This window comes from Biomphalaria glabrata, chromosome 4 (assembly GCF_947242115.1).
Source record: "Biomphalaria glabrata chromosome 4, xgBioGlab47.1, whole genome shotgun sequence".
Classification (NCBI taxonomy): Eukaryota; Metazoa; Mollusca; class Gastropoda; family Planorbidae; genus Biomphalaria; species Biomphalaria glabrata.
The window spans coordinates 50,380,068-50,394,602 of record NC_074714.1 but is presented as its reverse complement, the minus strand read 5'-3'; the positions used below and the strand labels follow the sequence as shown (position 1 = coordinate 50,394,602).

The 14,535-nt window shown below is 40.6% G+C and overlaps 1 protein-coding gene across 6 annotated transcripts in view; it reads right to left on the bottom strand.

Annotated features, from left to right (window-relative positions):
• Positions 1 to 14,535, bottom strand: part of LOC106068426 (SLIT-ROBO Rho GTPase-activating protein 1-like) — a 163,903-nt gene that overhangs the window by 39,238 nt on the left and 110,130 nt on the right. For 2 of the 6 annotated variants that reach the window (XM_056027735.1, XM_056027736.1), the window contains exon 2: positions 6,883 to 7,265. The exons of the other annotated variants lie outside the window; for them this stretch is intronic. In XM_056027735.1, the coding sequence (XP_055883710.1) occupies positions 6,883 to 6,964 (82 nt within the window). In that variant the 5' untranslated portion in view covers positions 6,965 to 7,265. The remainder of the gene's footprint in view (positions 1 to 6,882; positions 7,266 to 14,535) is intronic. 6 annotated transcript variants of the gene reach the window in all.

The window sequence follows — 14,535 nt, the reverse complement described above, 5'->3', positions numbered from 1 at the left end:
TGTGTGAGAATGTGTGTGTGTGTGTGTGTGAAATAGGGACGCTGGGATGTAGATCTAGTTCTATGCTCTAAGTCTATTAGGTCTAAACATGTTAATATCTAGACTTCAGTCTTTCGTGTTCAGGTCTGACATATTAACTAGTTTATAAGTTAGGTGTATTCAGGGACGGGGGGTGGGGGGTGGGGGGGGGGACTGATAAGGTCAAGAAAGAAGGAGAATGAATGCAAAGCAGTAGGAAAAAAAAAGCGCAAAAATAGGGGGGGGTGAGATAGTGTGTGTGTGTGTGCGGCGGGAAGGGAGGGGCGAGATTTAACGCTATCTTGAAAGTAAAGATGTGAGGTGGAGATTAACAACAAGGCGAGAACGAGGGGGGAGGGGGGGGGCGAAAGAGTAAAATAGACACACACACACACACACCCCAAACTTCATCCCGTGCGCGCCCGCCAAGACAAATGGACAGACCGCATTTCTACGGTAGCTGTGTGAGATGGTCGCGATGACAGGGGCTTGAAGGGGAGATGAACCTGTATCTTTCTGAGTACATAAACAGATGGACACATCGACATGGTACTTGGGAGTAGGAGGCGTAGGCGCGTCAAGGCGTGAGCACCCCCTCCCCCCATTTGTTGCAAAGGAGTAGCGAACAAAATCAAAATAAGTTAAGACCGTGGGAAACTTTTGAGTGTTTAGTGTTATGAGAGAGAGGGGGAGGGAGAGAGAGAATAAGAGAGGACGGGGGATGAGCAACTGTCTCAAAGCGCGTTCTGAGTGTGAGCAGACTTGTCCTTGAACTGTTTCAGCGCACGTGCAGGTTTATATTCAACCCTGAGACTTCACATCAATGAACTTAGCGCCATTTAAATCTGTTACGCGGTGTGCGGGAATGCCACGAATAACCTCTGACGTAACGATGCTCTTTCTGGGTGAACTCAAAGAGACAGAATAAAGCGATTGCGGAATCGGAATAAACTAATCAACCCATCAATGCGTACAGCTAATTAGACGAAGGTGTTTAAGTAATCTGTAAATTGTGATAAGTAATCAGAAGATGATCCTAGGTATCACATTTAAAGACCGCATCACAAACACAATGGGGGGAGGGGGGGTTTACTACAGCGTTTGGACCCCACAATGACCTGCTAACTATTGTAATAAAAAACAAAATAAAAAAACAGACTAAAACTATGGCCATAATACAAGCTCTTCAGGGGCTTGCAAAGACCTTCCTACAGGGAACAGTACCAGGAAAAAGATAAAGAGGCAGACAGAGATAGGAAGACGGGCCTGATATTGCAGTAGTAACCCAGTCTCTTATCTCTTCGTATATTATATGACGCGGTCTATAAATGTGATACCCAGGGTCCTTCTGTAGCATCCATTTAGGCTATGATACAAGTCGGTAGAAACGGTCATCACACAAACATCTGAAACATCTGCTTTTCAATGCGTTCCAAAACTAGAATATCAAGTTACCAGGGGTCCATCACGAGACCAGAGCGTATACCAAACGACCAGATGGCCATTTAGAATGTGACAATTACGCTGTGTCGTCACCACACAAACATCTGAATTATCCGCTTTTTCAATGCGTTCTAAATACAGAACTTCTGGCTACCAGGCTCAGCGCAATTAAAAGGTGAGTAAGCCCTGGCCACGAAGGCCACTAATGGTCAGCGGTGGTCATAACCAGTAGCCTGGCTGCCTCTCACGTGCTAACTTTGCCATGCACCCACAACTTTAGTAGCCACGTCCACTCTTTCGCTCACACACACACACGCGCATGCACGCACGAGTCCGCTCCTCCCACTCCAGCCCCGCGCCTCAAGCACAGCGCTGAGTTCACGGACGAGGCAGCGGGCGTGACGTCACGCGATCAATGAAACGGGGGTTCCCCCCACCCCCCCACCCCCTAGCGCGTGTCACCGGGAATTAGAGAATAAATCTCGCGCGGCTAATCCGGTTATTGAGGTTAACGAACACGTCACGTGGAATGTTTCCACAAGCCACTCTGGGACTTAGCTCGGACCCAATATCTTCTGGGACGTCAAAGTCTCGATGTGCGGGGGGGGGGGGGCGACAAAGGCCGGAGGGACATAATACAGTGACTAGAGAACAGCTTACCTTTGGAGCTCCTTCCCCACGTATTTTTAGCTGTGTGTACCGGCAGGCACGAATGGCATTTCACATTTATAGCAGCATGGATCAATGTCAGGGGCATTTACAGCAGAGTGAATTCAGGCCAAAGGGGCATTTATTACAGAATGAGCAAATCACATGAACATTTATAGCAGCAGGAAGGAATGCCCGGGACATTTACGAGGATATTGAAACTTATGTTATTGGCAACTATATTATCTCCCCCTTCCATGATGCCTTCAAAGAGAAGGCATCAATTAATAATGCACAAGGGAAACAACCAGGCAAGCGCAATTTTGGCGATTATCTCACTTACATTTACTCGCAGTAATCTGCACTTTGTTTATGAATTGTATGATCCCCGTTTACGTACTATAAGCGATAAATACAGTAAGAGAGAGAGAAAAAAGTGAAAGAGATATGAACAATTGCGGTGGCGATATAATGGAACGTTAAGAAAGCTTAAAATAAAAAAAAAAAGATTGGGAGAGATTTTGAAATAAGAAAACAATGTCAAGGACGCCTCATTGAAAGATAACTGTTGCCAACTAAATCATATAGATATCACTTTGTGCTACAAGAGAAAGAATTTATTATTTTGATTCAACAGTGCTGAGAAGCGAACAAAATGATTAGGCCTAAAAGGTATAGATCTACATCAAAAATCTTGCTATTTATGGGTTTGCCTCCAAATATGCAAATTTTTAACACCATGAAATTTTACCATATATGACATATTTAAGTAGTTCTAATTATTACGCCACTGCATCTATGAGAATAGAATGTTAGGCCTAAAAGTTTAATTAAAATACATCAGAAATTTTGCTATTTATGGATTTGCCTCCACTCCAAATATGCACATTTTCAACACCATAATGACATTTTACCATATCTGACATATTTAAGTAGCCGTAATTATTACACTGCTACGCATTATATACGTATCAACAGTGTTGATTATCAGCAACAACAATGTAGTGGCAGACGCAAGAGATTGACTAATAAACAATTCAATGCATTCGTCACGCGCGTGTGATAGCAACCTGCAAGCCTGCATCCCCTGTGACCACGAGGGTTAGACCATGTTCACGAACACGTCCTTACTGGAGGTGAACAGTACAATGCTGTGATAACAGAACAAGGTACACAGTCTCAGGGCTCTGGGCACACAAAGCAAACAAGCAGGCACAGTACATAGGACACACGTATCAATGAGGAGTCTACTCTCGATAACATGTTTATTAACAATCGGACATGACACAGTCTCAACGTTCTTCGATTAACTGCCCTTGGCTGACTATCTATAGAGCAACAAGTGTCAAACACATCGCGAATACTTCCAGGGGAGAGAATTAGGGCGTTTATTAACGAACGTGCCCTGGCGGTTAAAAAAACCAAACAAAACAAAGCAAGCTAAAACTTAAATCTAAAATGAAAAATGTGTTCCACGATTATCAAAACATAGCACAAGAAACATTTTGATAAGCAGAATGAAGAAATATCAATGAGGTCTAGAAGTAGTGTAACATATTGCTTCTAACTTGTGTTTTGGTCAATTATACTCCAGAGAATTAACACCCTCGTGGTGACGACGACATCTGACAGCAGAGAGCTAATATCGACCCGCAAAATGCTCACTGCGAACCAGCCCCCGCCTAGTAAAGCCATCACCAATCAAGACCTCAGAAAAAGTTAGCAACAAAATGTTTTAGTGTTTTATGACAGCATTTAAAATGAATTTAAATTTTAATCGTTAAACTATTTTACAACATGCTGAGAATGAAGAAGTTAAACTATTTTACCACACACTAAGAACGAAGAAGTTAAACTATTTTACGTCATGCTGAGAACGAAGAAGTTAAACTATTTTACGTCACGCTGAGAACGAAGAAGTTAAACTATTTTACGACACGCTGAGAACGAAGAAGTTAAACTATTTTACGACACGCTGAGAACGAATAAGTTAAACTATTTTACGACATGCTGAGAATGAAGAAGTTAAACTATTTTACGACATGCTGAGAACGAAGAAGTTAAACTATTTTACGACACGCTGAGAACGAAGAAGTCAAACTATTTTACGACACCCTGAGTACGAAGAAGTTAAACTATTTTACGACACCCTGAGTACGAAGAAGTTAAACTATTTTACAACACGCTGAGAACGAAGAAGTTAAACTATTTTACGACACGCTGAGAATGAAGAAGTTAAACTATTTTACGACATGCTGAGAACGAAGAAGTCATACTATTTTACGACACGCTGAGAACGAAGAAGTCAAACTATTTTACGACACGCTGAGAACGAAGAAGTTAAACTATTTTACGACACACTGAGAACGAAGAAGTCAAACTATTTTATGACATGCTGAGAACGAAGAAGTCAAACTATTTTACGACATGCTGTGTTTAGAAAATGGCTAGTTTAGCAACCAATTTATTGTGATGATAAAAAGCTTTATGTTGAGTCGGAAGACAGAGGAGGATAGCAGTATTTCGTGTGACAGTCCTAGCTGTGATCTACACAGACAAAACCATATTCTAGCGGTGGTCGATGTATTAAGGATATCTTTTTCGCCATCTACGCTTGTCGACAACAATAGCTATTCTTTTGGGGTCTCAAATGTATATCCCGCGGCTTTTGTAAGAGATCTTCAGCTGTCTCCTTCGGAACTCAATTGTTGATTGTGTTGATAAAATGGGATGTTACAGAAGTCAACCACTGGACTTGTTGACCATAAGCTTGAATACTGTCTTTACCAAAAAAAAAAACGAACAGGTGGCCGTTTAAAGCACAGCCAAACCTTTTCTACCCCTTTCTATCGCTGTACTTGTTGACCATAAGCTTGAATGAATCCTGTGTTTACCAACACAAACAGGTGGCCGTTTAAAGTACTGCCAACACCCTACCTACCATTTTAAACGAGAACGTTCCTTTCTATGACTTATTCTCTCCATGTCAATTGACAATAGATTGCTAGGCTGACTTTCATGTTGGTTTGGTCATATCATCCGCTTGTCCAGAAGTGTACAGGGGAGTAGCTCAGAAATTTTCATCAATTGGGTGCCCGAGGGCTTGACTTGAGGGCCACTGCATTTTGTGTAATATTTAATGTAAACCCCCCCTCCCCACACTAATTTGGTGGCTCCCCCTCAAGTGGGGGCTCGGGGGATTTTCAAATTCTCCCCCTCCTCCCCCATCTTGGCTACGCCACTTGAAGTGTATCATTAAAATTAATGTAAATAACCAATTTGAAAAGTGTTAAACGTTGCTAAGTACTGAAAGTAGGAAACAAACAATTGAAAGCAATAGCCCTCTCGTATAGGCTCGTTGACAATTGTTGTCAGATCAGGAAGCTGAAAAAGCAGACGTTCTACATAGATACAACTGTACATGTACTTGAGAGTCACGGGACCAAAAAAAAAAACGAACGCACGTGGTGCTAAGATCTGACATTCCCAGCCAACAAAGTCCGAGACAGGGAGCGAGAGCAAGTGAAATAAACAACGGAGGACAACTGGTCAGCAATTCAGCCAGCCTTCATCGTTGTTTCTGACTGTAGTGTTGTGGATGCCTTAACATCTTTATTTACAGTTGAGTTTCAAGACGGTGCTTCAACAAGATTTGATTTTGATTTTAGGCACATCGGCACAATTTAGGCCATGTCGTGCCTACTTCAACGAGACGATGCTTCAACAAGACTTTATTGCGTATGGCCTAGGACTTTAAAAAAAAAAGCCAATGCTCCAACAAGACCTAATTCTGTAGCGGCCTATCTAAGACTAAAAAGCCAAATCAATGTCTAATCTTGGAAGAAGAAATATTGACAGGGTTGAGATTTAAACCAGGACAAATACTCAGACTAGACCACTGGTGTAGACATGCCACGTTACTGACATAAAAAAAAAAAGTAATTTCTGAAACTTGTGTATGAGCTAAACAACAACATACAGTCTACCTATAACGTTGGTTTTTCATTTTTTTTTTTAATGTGCATCCTATTGACTTAATTGCCAAAATGTACAGATCCAACGGTAAGAGCGTGCCGATAACAAATTATAGAAACCCATTTAAAGCATTTCTGCAGAGTCGGCGACCAAAGTCATTCAGCAACAGCGTCAAGAGTTTTCTGTGGATTTTTGTGTGTGTGTGCATGTGTATTGATCACAATGTTTGCAGTATTTCAAACCTATAAAAACGACAGAATGTGTTGAAAACTGAGACAACAGATGACGTTGTAAACTGAGACAAGACAAGATGATTACATTTATACTGAGTTATACATTTACAGGTTCAAACGTGAAAAAGAAATGATTTTTAAAACAACAGGAACAAATGTTGTTGTTTTTTCTATAAAAGATACTATAGATTATAAGATAAGATTGAAGCGAGTAATACATCAATCATTGTTGACCGATCTATTGAACTAAATTCATTGTCTAGGACAACTAACGTAGTTTGTATGCTTTGCAATGTTATGGATTTGAACCTGATGACTAACTTTTTATAGTCTTAGTTATGTAGTAAAAACATCAGTATTAACTGTTTGTGCGTGTGTGAATATGTATTTAAAAAATACAACGACAACAAGAAGAAGGAACTGTGTTTTAACTAATATCTCGATTTCTGAAATGTAATGATCCACACCAAACAACAGCAACATCAACCTCTAACATATATTTTGGTGCGTGGATGTGTGGTATACTGAGGGTGCATGTGGCTGCTACGAGTACAAATGTACTTACCGTTGATGTGAGGGGTCTCCGTGAACCATGTCTCCTGGGGCCTCGTGCAGGCAAACAGGGAGTACCGGTTCCTGGCACGCATAGCAGCAGGGGCCGGGCCTGGGGCTCCAGTCTGGCAGGGCGTCAGAGTTGGAGTATGGCGAGGAAACTGACTAACCTAAGTTTAGCTGATGACTGACGGTCAGTTCATCGAACAGTCTGCTAAACGCACTCTCCACTACTCATGTTTATCATATCCACCCGAAACCAGGCACTGCCGAGTGACCAGCACAAAGTCCACACAATGAAACCTGACCATTGTAAGTAGGCGACAGTTTTATTGTTTCAGTCCAACATGACAGAATGTTCACAGTTTTATAAGAGTATATAGTGGACACAGTGACCTACATAACACAAGACGTAACTTCACGTTAAACAACGATCGAGGGTAGCAATGCCAGAGAAACCAACCAGAAAAACTGCCACTAGGCTAAACAGCTAACTCCAAGCTAAACAGTAAAAAGATTGCCCGAAAATACTCCATTCCCTCCCTTTTTATTTGTTCTTCTCTTTTCAGCGTTCACTTAGAGTTATATTTAAAAAATATATATTTTTTTGGTCGTAGGAGAGGGGGGGGGAGAGAAAGACAAAGAGTGATAACATTTAAGAGAGAAGTAACAGACATAGAAAAAAGTGAAACAAGATCCGCAGCAAAAGCGTGTAAGTGTAAGGGAGGATAAAAAAAGCGAGGGGGGGTGGATCCAGAATACTACAGGGAAATATTTCACGTTCATTAGTCTTAAGTTATACTAAGAAGTTTATAGCGACGTGTAGACTTTCGCACCAATATCTGGAGTTGTTGCGCACCAGCTGCATCGGGTTTTTCCGATGAAGCATCGAATGCGATGCACTAGTAAATGAGCTGAATTGTAATGTATCTAGTCTAGTACTATTAAATCTTAAAAATTGTATCGGTTGACCATGCGGTGGTTGTCATAATCACGGATAATAAACGTTATTAAGAATAGATTTAAAATTAAACAACACAAAAAGACAAGAGAGTACAAGAAGGACTCCGTGACTCACTCCCAACAATGTTTAGTGGAGGGGAAGTAAGTCCTTCACCACATTATTATGTCTCAGTCACAGTGAAACACATTCACACTAGATATGTAAAGATATTTTTTTCCGTCTGTTCCTATCATTTATATTTAGGCAAATACAGTGAGAATACTGTCTTTTATTCTATCAGCTGCTTTACATTATATCATAAATATTTAGTGGAGGGGGAAAAAATCTCTTTATTGCTTCAACAAGTACACGGCCGTGTACCACAGTAAATTCATCTAGAGTTCTATATTGAAGCCATGAACTAACAATAAATATACTCGAAATAGACTCTCTAAATCGGATACGTTTTCATAGTTTTTAATTTGAGCTCTAACGAGTGCTCCAAGTTTCCGTAACTCAGCCAAAATCTACGCCTGCGGGGTGTTAAAGCGTTCCACAAACGAGCACTTCTGGGGGCTCGTCCGCAAGTTACACGAGTTGGAGATGTCTTCATTTGACCAAATTAACCAATTAATCCGCCTTAACGCCTCTCTCTCTCTCCCTCTCTCTGTGGCACTACCATCTCACCCTCGCCCCTCGTAGCGCGGAAATAATTATTGCCCTCCGTGCCTGTTTCGGGCATCTCGTTATCAGTCTTGAATTCCATCGACTTTTGGAAGCCATATATAGAGATCTAGTGGGTAGTCGTGGACTGTCAGCATCAAACACAGAACTTTCACAAAGGCTTATACCGCAATGTCGGGGAAGGATTTTTTTTTGGGGGGGGGGAGGTGGAGAGTAGATGGAATCAAACACTATATAAAAGAGTAAAGATATTTGACATTGCCCCCACAAGAGGGTCAGGAATATAAAACTAATAGACTAATAGTAAACTTTAAAAAAAAAAGGGAAAGCAATGTTCAATATTGCAATACTTATCTACCCTTTTCTTTAAAATTAATTAATTACCTTTAGTTTTTTAACGCGTTGTTGCATGACGCGTAGGGCGTAATCATATTCTTTTTTGAAGTAACGTCTGTATTATATAAGATAACTGTTTTTTTTTTTTACTGATTCATGTGTTGTCAGGGTTCAAACCCTGCCCGCTCCCATCCCCCGTCGCCCTGCGGAAAGTTTGGACTAGGAAGTAAACTATCTTCAACTCTGAAGGAACATCCGAAACTTGTAAAGCATTTACACTTTACAACTATGAATAATTATGTACTTGATCCGAGAACGGGAAGTGGGAGGACACAAAACACTGACAGAGTGAGTTACTATAAGCTTTGTTCACTTGGATGTTCACTGTCAGTCTGTTGTAGAGGCCTAGTGGGCAAAACGTGCGCTCGGGGCAAGGTACATCATTGCCCCCCCCCCAATTTTCAATGTACATCACATAGAAATATATATAGACTGCGTGTGCCCCCCCCCCCCTTGCAAACGTTTCAGCTAATTTAAAAATAAAATAAAATGTTGGAAGCCGTTTTAGTTGATGTAGGGGGAAAAAGGATGTAAAAGAAAGGGGCGGGAGAGATAGGGGAAGCATATAGACTATGACATTATATACATTTATATGGAACAAGTGTGTTCTGGGTTAGGTGAATCTCGGGACCACTATAACTCATGCATTTAATACAATGACCAAGCTATTGTACGAGTAACTAACTGAAGCCAACAGGACTCTTTGGAGTGTACAATTATGCTTTTAATTTTTTTTATAAATGGACACAAGCGGTTCTACAAATGTTAACAGCCCTGAACATCCAATCTCGGGACAAGGGGTGTGTGTGTGTGGCACAAACGGATGAGTCACTTAACTGAGAGCGTTAAGAGTTCGAACCCCCCGATACATGAATGTCTTAAATTCAATATTTGACTGCGCTAAGCTGTGTGTGTTGAGAAGCGCGAACATCCCCTTGATATAACTCCCCCCCCCCCCCGGCACAAGAGGTCCTCGAGCTTGCAACAGAGCGCATAGGCATGCTATAAGAGCATACGGGTAGTAATGGACCTCATTCACCGATCGCGAACCAACCAACATTTAGCCGCGTGGTTCTCTATCTCTTCGATACAAAATACGTAATCCATAAAGGCTGTCACGTGATACGTGGCGAAATGTTGTTTGTTTACGATTGGTGAATGGGGTCCATTTAATAAATGTTCTGTCCGTGATTATTAATGAAGTCGGCCCTCCGACTACTTTCCCCCCTCTTGAGTTATTCTTTTATTTCAAACTTTCACCACACATGAGCACTTCGTATCCATTTAGCGCACTTAAAAGGCGCTAAGTACCACAGGTCAGAGTTAACACCCATTGACCCCTGACCCCTTCCCTACAGATGTATTTATTTACACGTGAGAGACAATGTGAGCTGTCGAGCGAGGCCAGCAGGTAACGAAGAATGACAAGGGAGACAACAAAAAGGCGGATGTTGAATCGTAGATCTAGTAGGAAGCTAGTCCCGCTGTGTGAGTTGAAAGGGTCAGAGGTCAAGGTATGCTATGTACACGAGGATCAAATAAACGCCAAAAAATGAGGATAACACGAATGTGGTATAGAAAAATAAAAGGCAGCTAGGTGAGTCCATATGACCTATAGATAAGTTTGGCTTCTACATTTACAACAATAGACCCCGTCAATTATCTGCCCCTTTATACAAATATGTATTGATGATTTTCAACTTTAATAAATATACATATTTACAGTATATCTTTAACATCTTATAATGATTTATATCTATGAATCTTCGATTATATCTTTAAAATGTATCTATATTGATCTATACCGTATATTTAACAATTTGTTTCAACTATTTTTTTTCTTATCTTATACAATACAGACGTTAGTTCAAAGACGCTCCCAAACTGAGTTCCCATTTCATTCTTCTGAGACGAAAACGTTCAAAATCAAAGGGAGATAACCATTTTTATTTTGCCGCAACATATCTGGAGCGAAGGATTATGTACCTTACTAACAACCAAAATTATAAAGAATGATCTTTACATTTTTTTGGCCGTTCCATTTGTAATATACGACACTTCTGTTATATTTTTTTAAATATTAAAACTAGGATCAAACTTCTTTTTAAAAGTCAGATCTCTCTCATGTAAGAGATATCAGGCTTGTATATTACTCTCGGGAGTTTCGTCTCATTTTACTCTAAAGCCCTATATGGTATTGTCTGCTAAAGAAAACGGTAAAGCTACAGTGCAATAAAGAGGAGCCAAAAGTCAAACCATATATTAGCATTCTTCTAAATATGAACGGGACACAGAAGCAGAAAGACTCCATTTTACACGCTCGCCACGTGGAGAAAGAAACAGCTGTGGCCACGCATGGGCTCTCCTAGCACGCACCCGTCGCCCTCAGCTGGTATGCTAATTCTTATAATGGGAAGGAGGAAAAAAAAAGGTATGTGAGTGACAACAGTGCTCAGCTTTCTATTCATCACCACGGACACAGCTTGTAGACAAGGGAGACTAATCAAAGAAAGGGGAGAGAACGCCGGGAGACACGAAACATCAAGGATCAAAGTCAGGCAGTGATGTCCAGCCTACGACCCTCGGGCCATTTCCGACCTGTGAAGTGGTGCTATCCGTCACCACGAAACTTCTACACACAGTGCAGAATGTAGCCGAAAAGTCTCGGTTCTAGTGGACACTACGATTTTCACGCGGCGATGTGGCCCCGTGCCATGAAATTGAGAATGACCACAAGACCGAAAAAAGTTTTAAGCTAAGATCTGTGGTGTGAAAAAAAAAATCAATTTTATTCACAAATATCTACAGTCTCTCAATATCAGTCAAGTAAGATACATAATACAATTTAATCACATATTGTTGAAAGTTAGATAGAGACATATAATATGATTCAAATCTACTTGCCATCTAGTCCTCACAAGTGCCTCCTCATTCACCAGTCGTTATTCCCTATATTTAAATATATCCATCTTTTTTAAATTTTATTTCTAAAAATAACAAACTTGGCAGGTTAGAAAGCAGAAGTTGTTTTTTTTTTTTGTGATCAAAGTTTTTTTGAAACTGTAAAAATGTTAAAATGTAAAGTATATTTACATAGTTGGGTACTTTATAGGTCAACGTGACTCTGTTATCCCACGGCCTGGTTACATTAATCTCTACTGACACCAAAATTCAGACAATCTCAGGCTTACAGTAGCAGACACTTAACATTGACACACACACACACACGCTCATGACTGTAAACATGTGACCTAAACCTTGTAAATGTCAAGGAAATAAACCAAGGAGCGGGACGATGGGTCGGAGCATCAACAACCACAACCACACACACACTCTCACACACACCCACACCCCTCAGACACCCACACACACACTCTCACACACACCCACACAACAATGAACAATGGAGCCAGGCAGGAGCAGGTATCAAGCACCAAGGCCTAGCTACAACGAAGACTGTAGTGCCAGATTGAACTCACCATCTTTCACCATTACCGCTCACAGCGAGCTTCATACTTCGAGACCAGACAATCAAAGCATTAGGCAACTCGCTCGATTCCGATTATGAGATCGATTAAAATAAACAACGTTTACCACTTGGGCATCCTTGGAGCCGATTCCACAATCGGAATCGAGAAAGTTATCGAAGTGTGGTATAAAATTGTGGAGATTTATGTGAATGGCTAAAAGAATAAATACCTGAAGGAACTGGGTACAGTCTTTGTGTTTTGGAGCTCACTTGTTGTTTTTTTTTACACGACAAACAATGTGAACGTATCAGAATTGAATATTTATGAAGAAACATTACATTTTAAAATTATTTATTCAATTAATGAAAACCATAGTAAAGTATCTGCAATAGCCGATCTGTTATTTAAATGTATAGCAGCATAGCTTTTATTATAGAAAAGAATAAGGCTACACGTTTGATTGTGAATCTTGGGCGTTAACTGCAGAACTCTAGAGGAGGATTATAGCAATGGAACTGAAAGGGATCCTAGGTTTCATCTTTACAGACCGCAAAACAAATGAAATTCGAAACAGTTCACAAAGGCAATAGGGCCCCACGGTGACATAATAATAATAATAATAATTTTATTTATAAAGCGCTGTTAACAAACAAAATGTAGGCTCAAGGCGCTGTAATAACATTACAAACACAAACACGACAATAGAAATAAAATACTAATCTAAAAAAGTTTTAAACAAGTAGGTCTTAATGTTCTTCTTAACAGTGGTATATGCTGACCATCGAAAAAAAAATAACGCAAACTAAAACAGTATGGCCCTTATCACAATGTCCTCTGGAGTTGCAAAGACTTTCCTTCAGGGAACAGTACCAGCAAAAAAAAAGAAGCTGACACAGAAAGCGATGGGAAGAAAACATCAAAGAATGGACGGGACTGTATTTGAGAGTGATTGTTTTCAATGCGAATGGCAAGAATGGAGAAAATTGTCGACAGATCACGTGTGTCGCCCCCAACGATTCAACAGACCAAGGGATAGACGAAGATGTGAAAATATTCACTTCGCGTTCATTTGCTTTATTTCCACATCAATGGTTTGTCCTCCATTACCGTTCAATTCCTCTTTAAAACGTGCGGCAACGCGCTAAATATTTAGGGCAGGGGTTCTCAACCTGTGTGTCGCGACCCCCTTGGGGGTCGATTGACCATTTGCCAGGGATCGACTAAGACCATTGAAAATATGGATTGTTATTGTCTATTCTTCTATTGCTGTATGTGTGTGTGGGGGTCGCGGTAGAGTGGGGGATTGTAAAAAGGGTCGCCGAGCATAAAAGGTTGAGAACCACTGATTTAGGGCAAAATGACTTCAAAAGGGATCTTACTGGAATCTTGTTGACAGAAACCGCCTTAAAAGTTGAGTTTTATTAACTGGTAAAAGGCTCGCTGGGTAATCAAAGACGCGAGAGGTTTAAAGTTCCTGCACCCTCGTTTTCAAAAGCTGACACGGTGGCTTTGGTTGGGGCTTTCCAAAACTCCACCGATGGCTATCACAAGAACTGAGATGTGGCACCTGATACAGGTAAATAAATTGTCAACAGACACTTAAGCAAATAAAGTTCTTTCTAACCCTCTGACCTTTTTGCTGCTCGGAATACAGGGTGACCTTGTTCTTTGGTGAGAAACAAAATGGTCAAGAGATAAACGAGTGAGCAACTCGGCTGTGTGGGTGTGTCCTGGAAGCCATTACACAAGGGCACACCACTCGCAGACAATGAAGCTTTCGAAACAATAAACAGTTGTCTCCCGTAGATCTACCTGAGTGGTAGCTTGCTTCCTATTCTTTTTTTTTCCCCCTTCTATACCAGTTGTTATAGCAACGATTGCCTTAGAAAATAAACATATTTTTTTAAATTTCAAGTGTAGACGTATATCTGATATTAGAACAGATGCAAAATGTAGCCGTGAGATATAAAGCAAATGAATATTCACATTTTCCTAGAGTAACACCATTAGTGAAGCCACTAAAGTGAGAGAGAGAGAGAGAGAGAGAGAGAGAGAAAGAGAGAGAGAGAGAGAGAGAGAGAGAGAGAGAGAGAGAAGACTAGATTCTAAAAAGTAAAATAGCAATATCACGAAGCTTATATTATATATATATATATATAAACAACACAAAGAT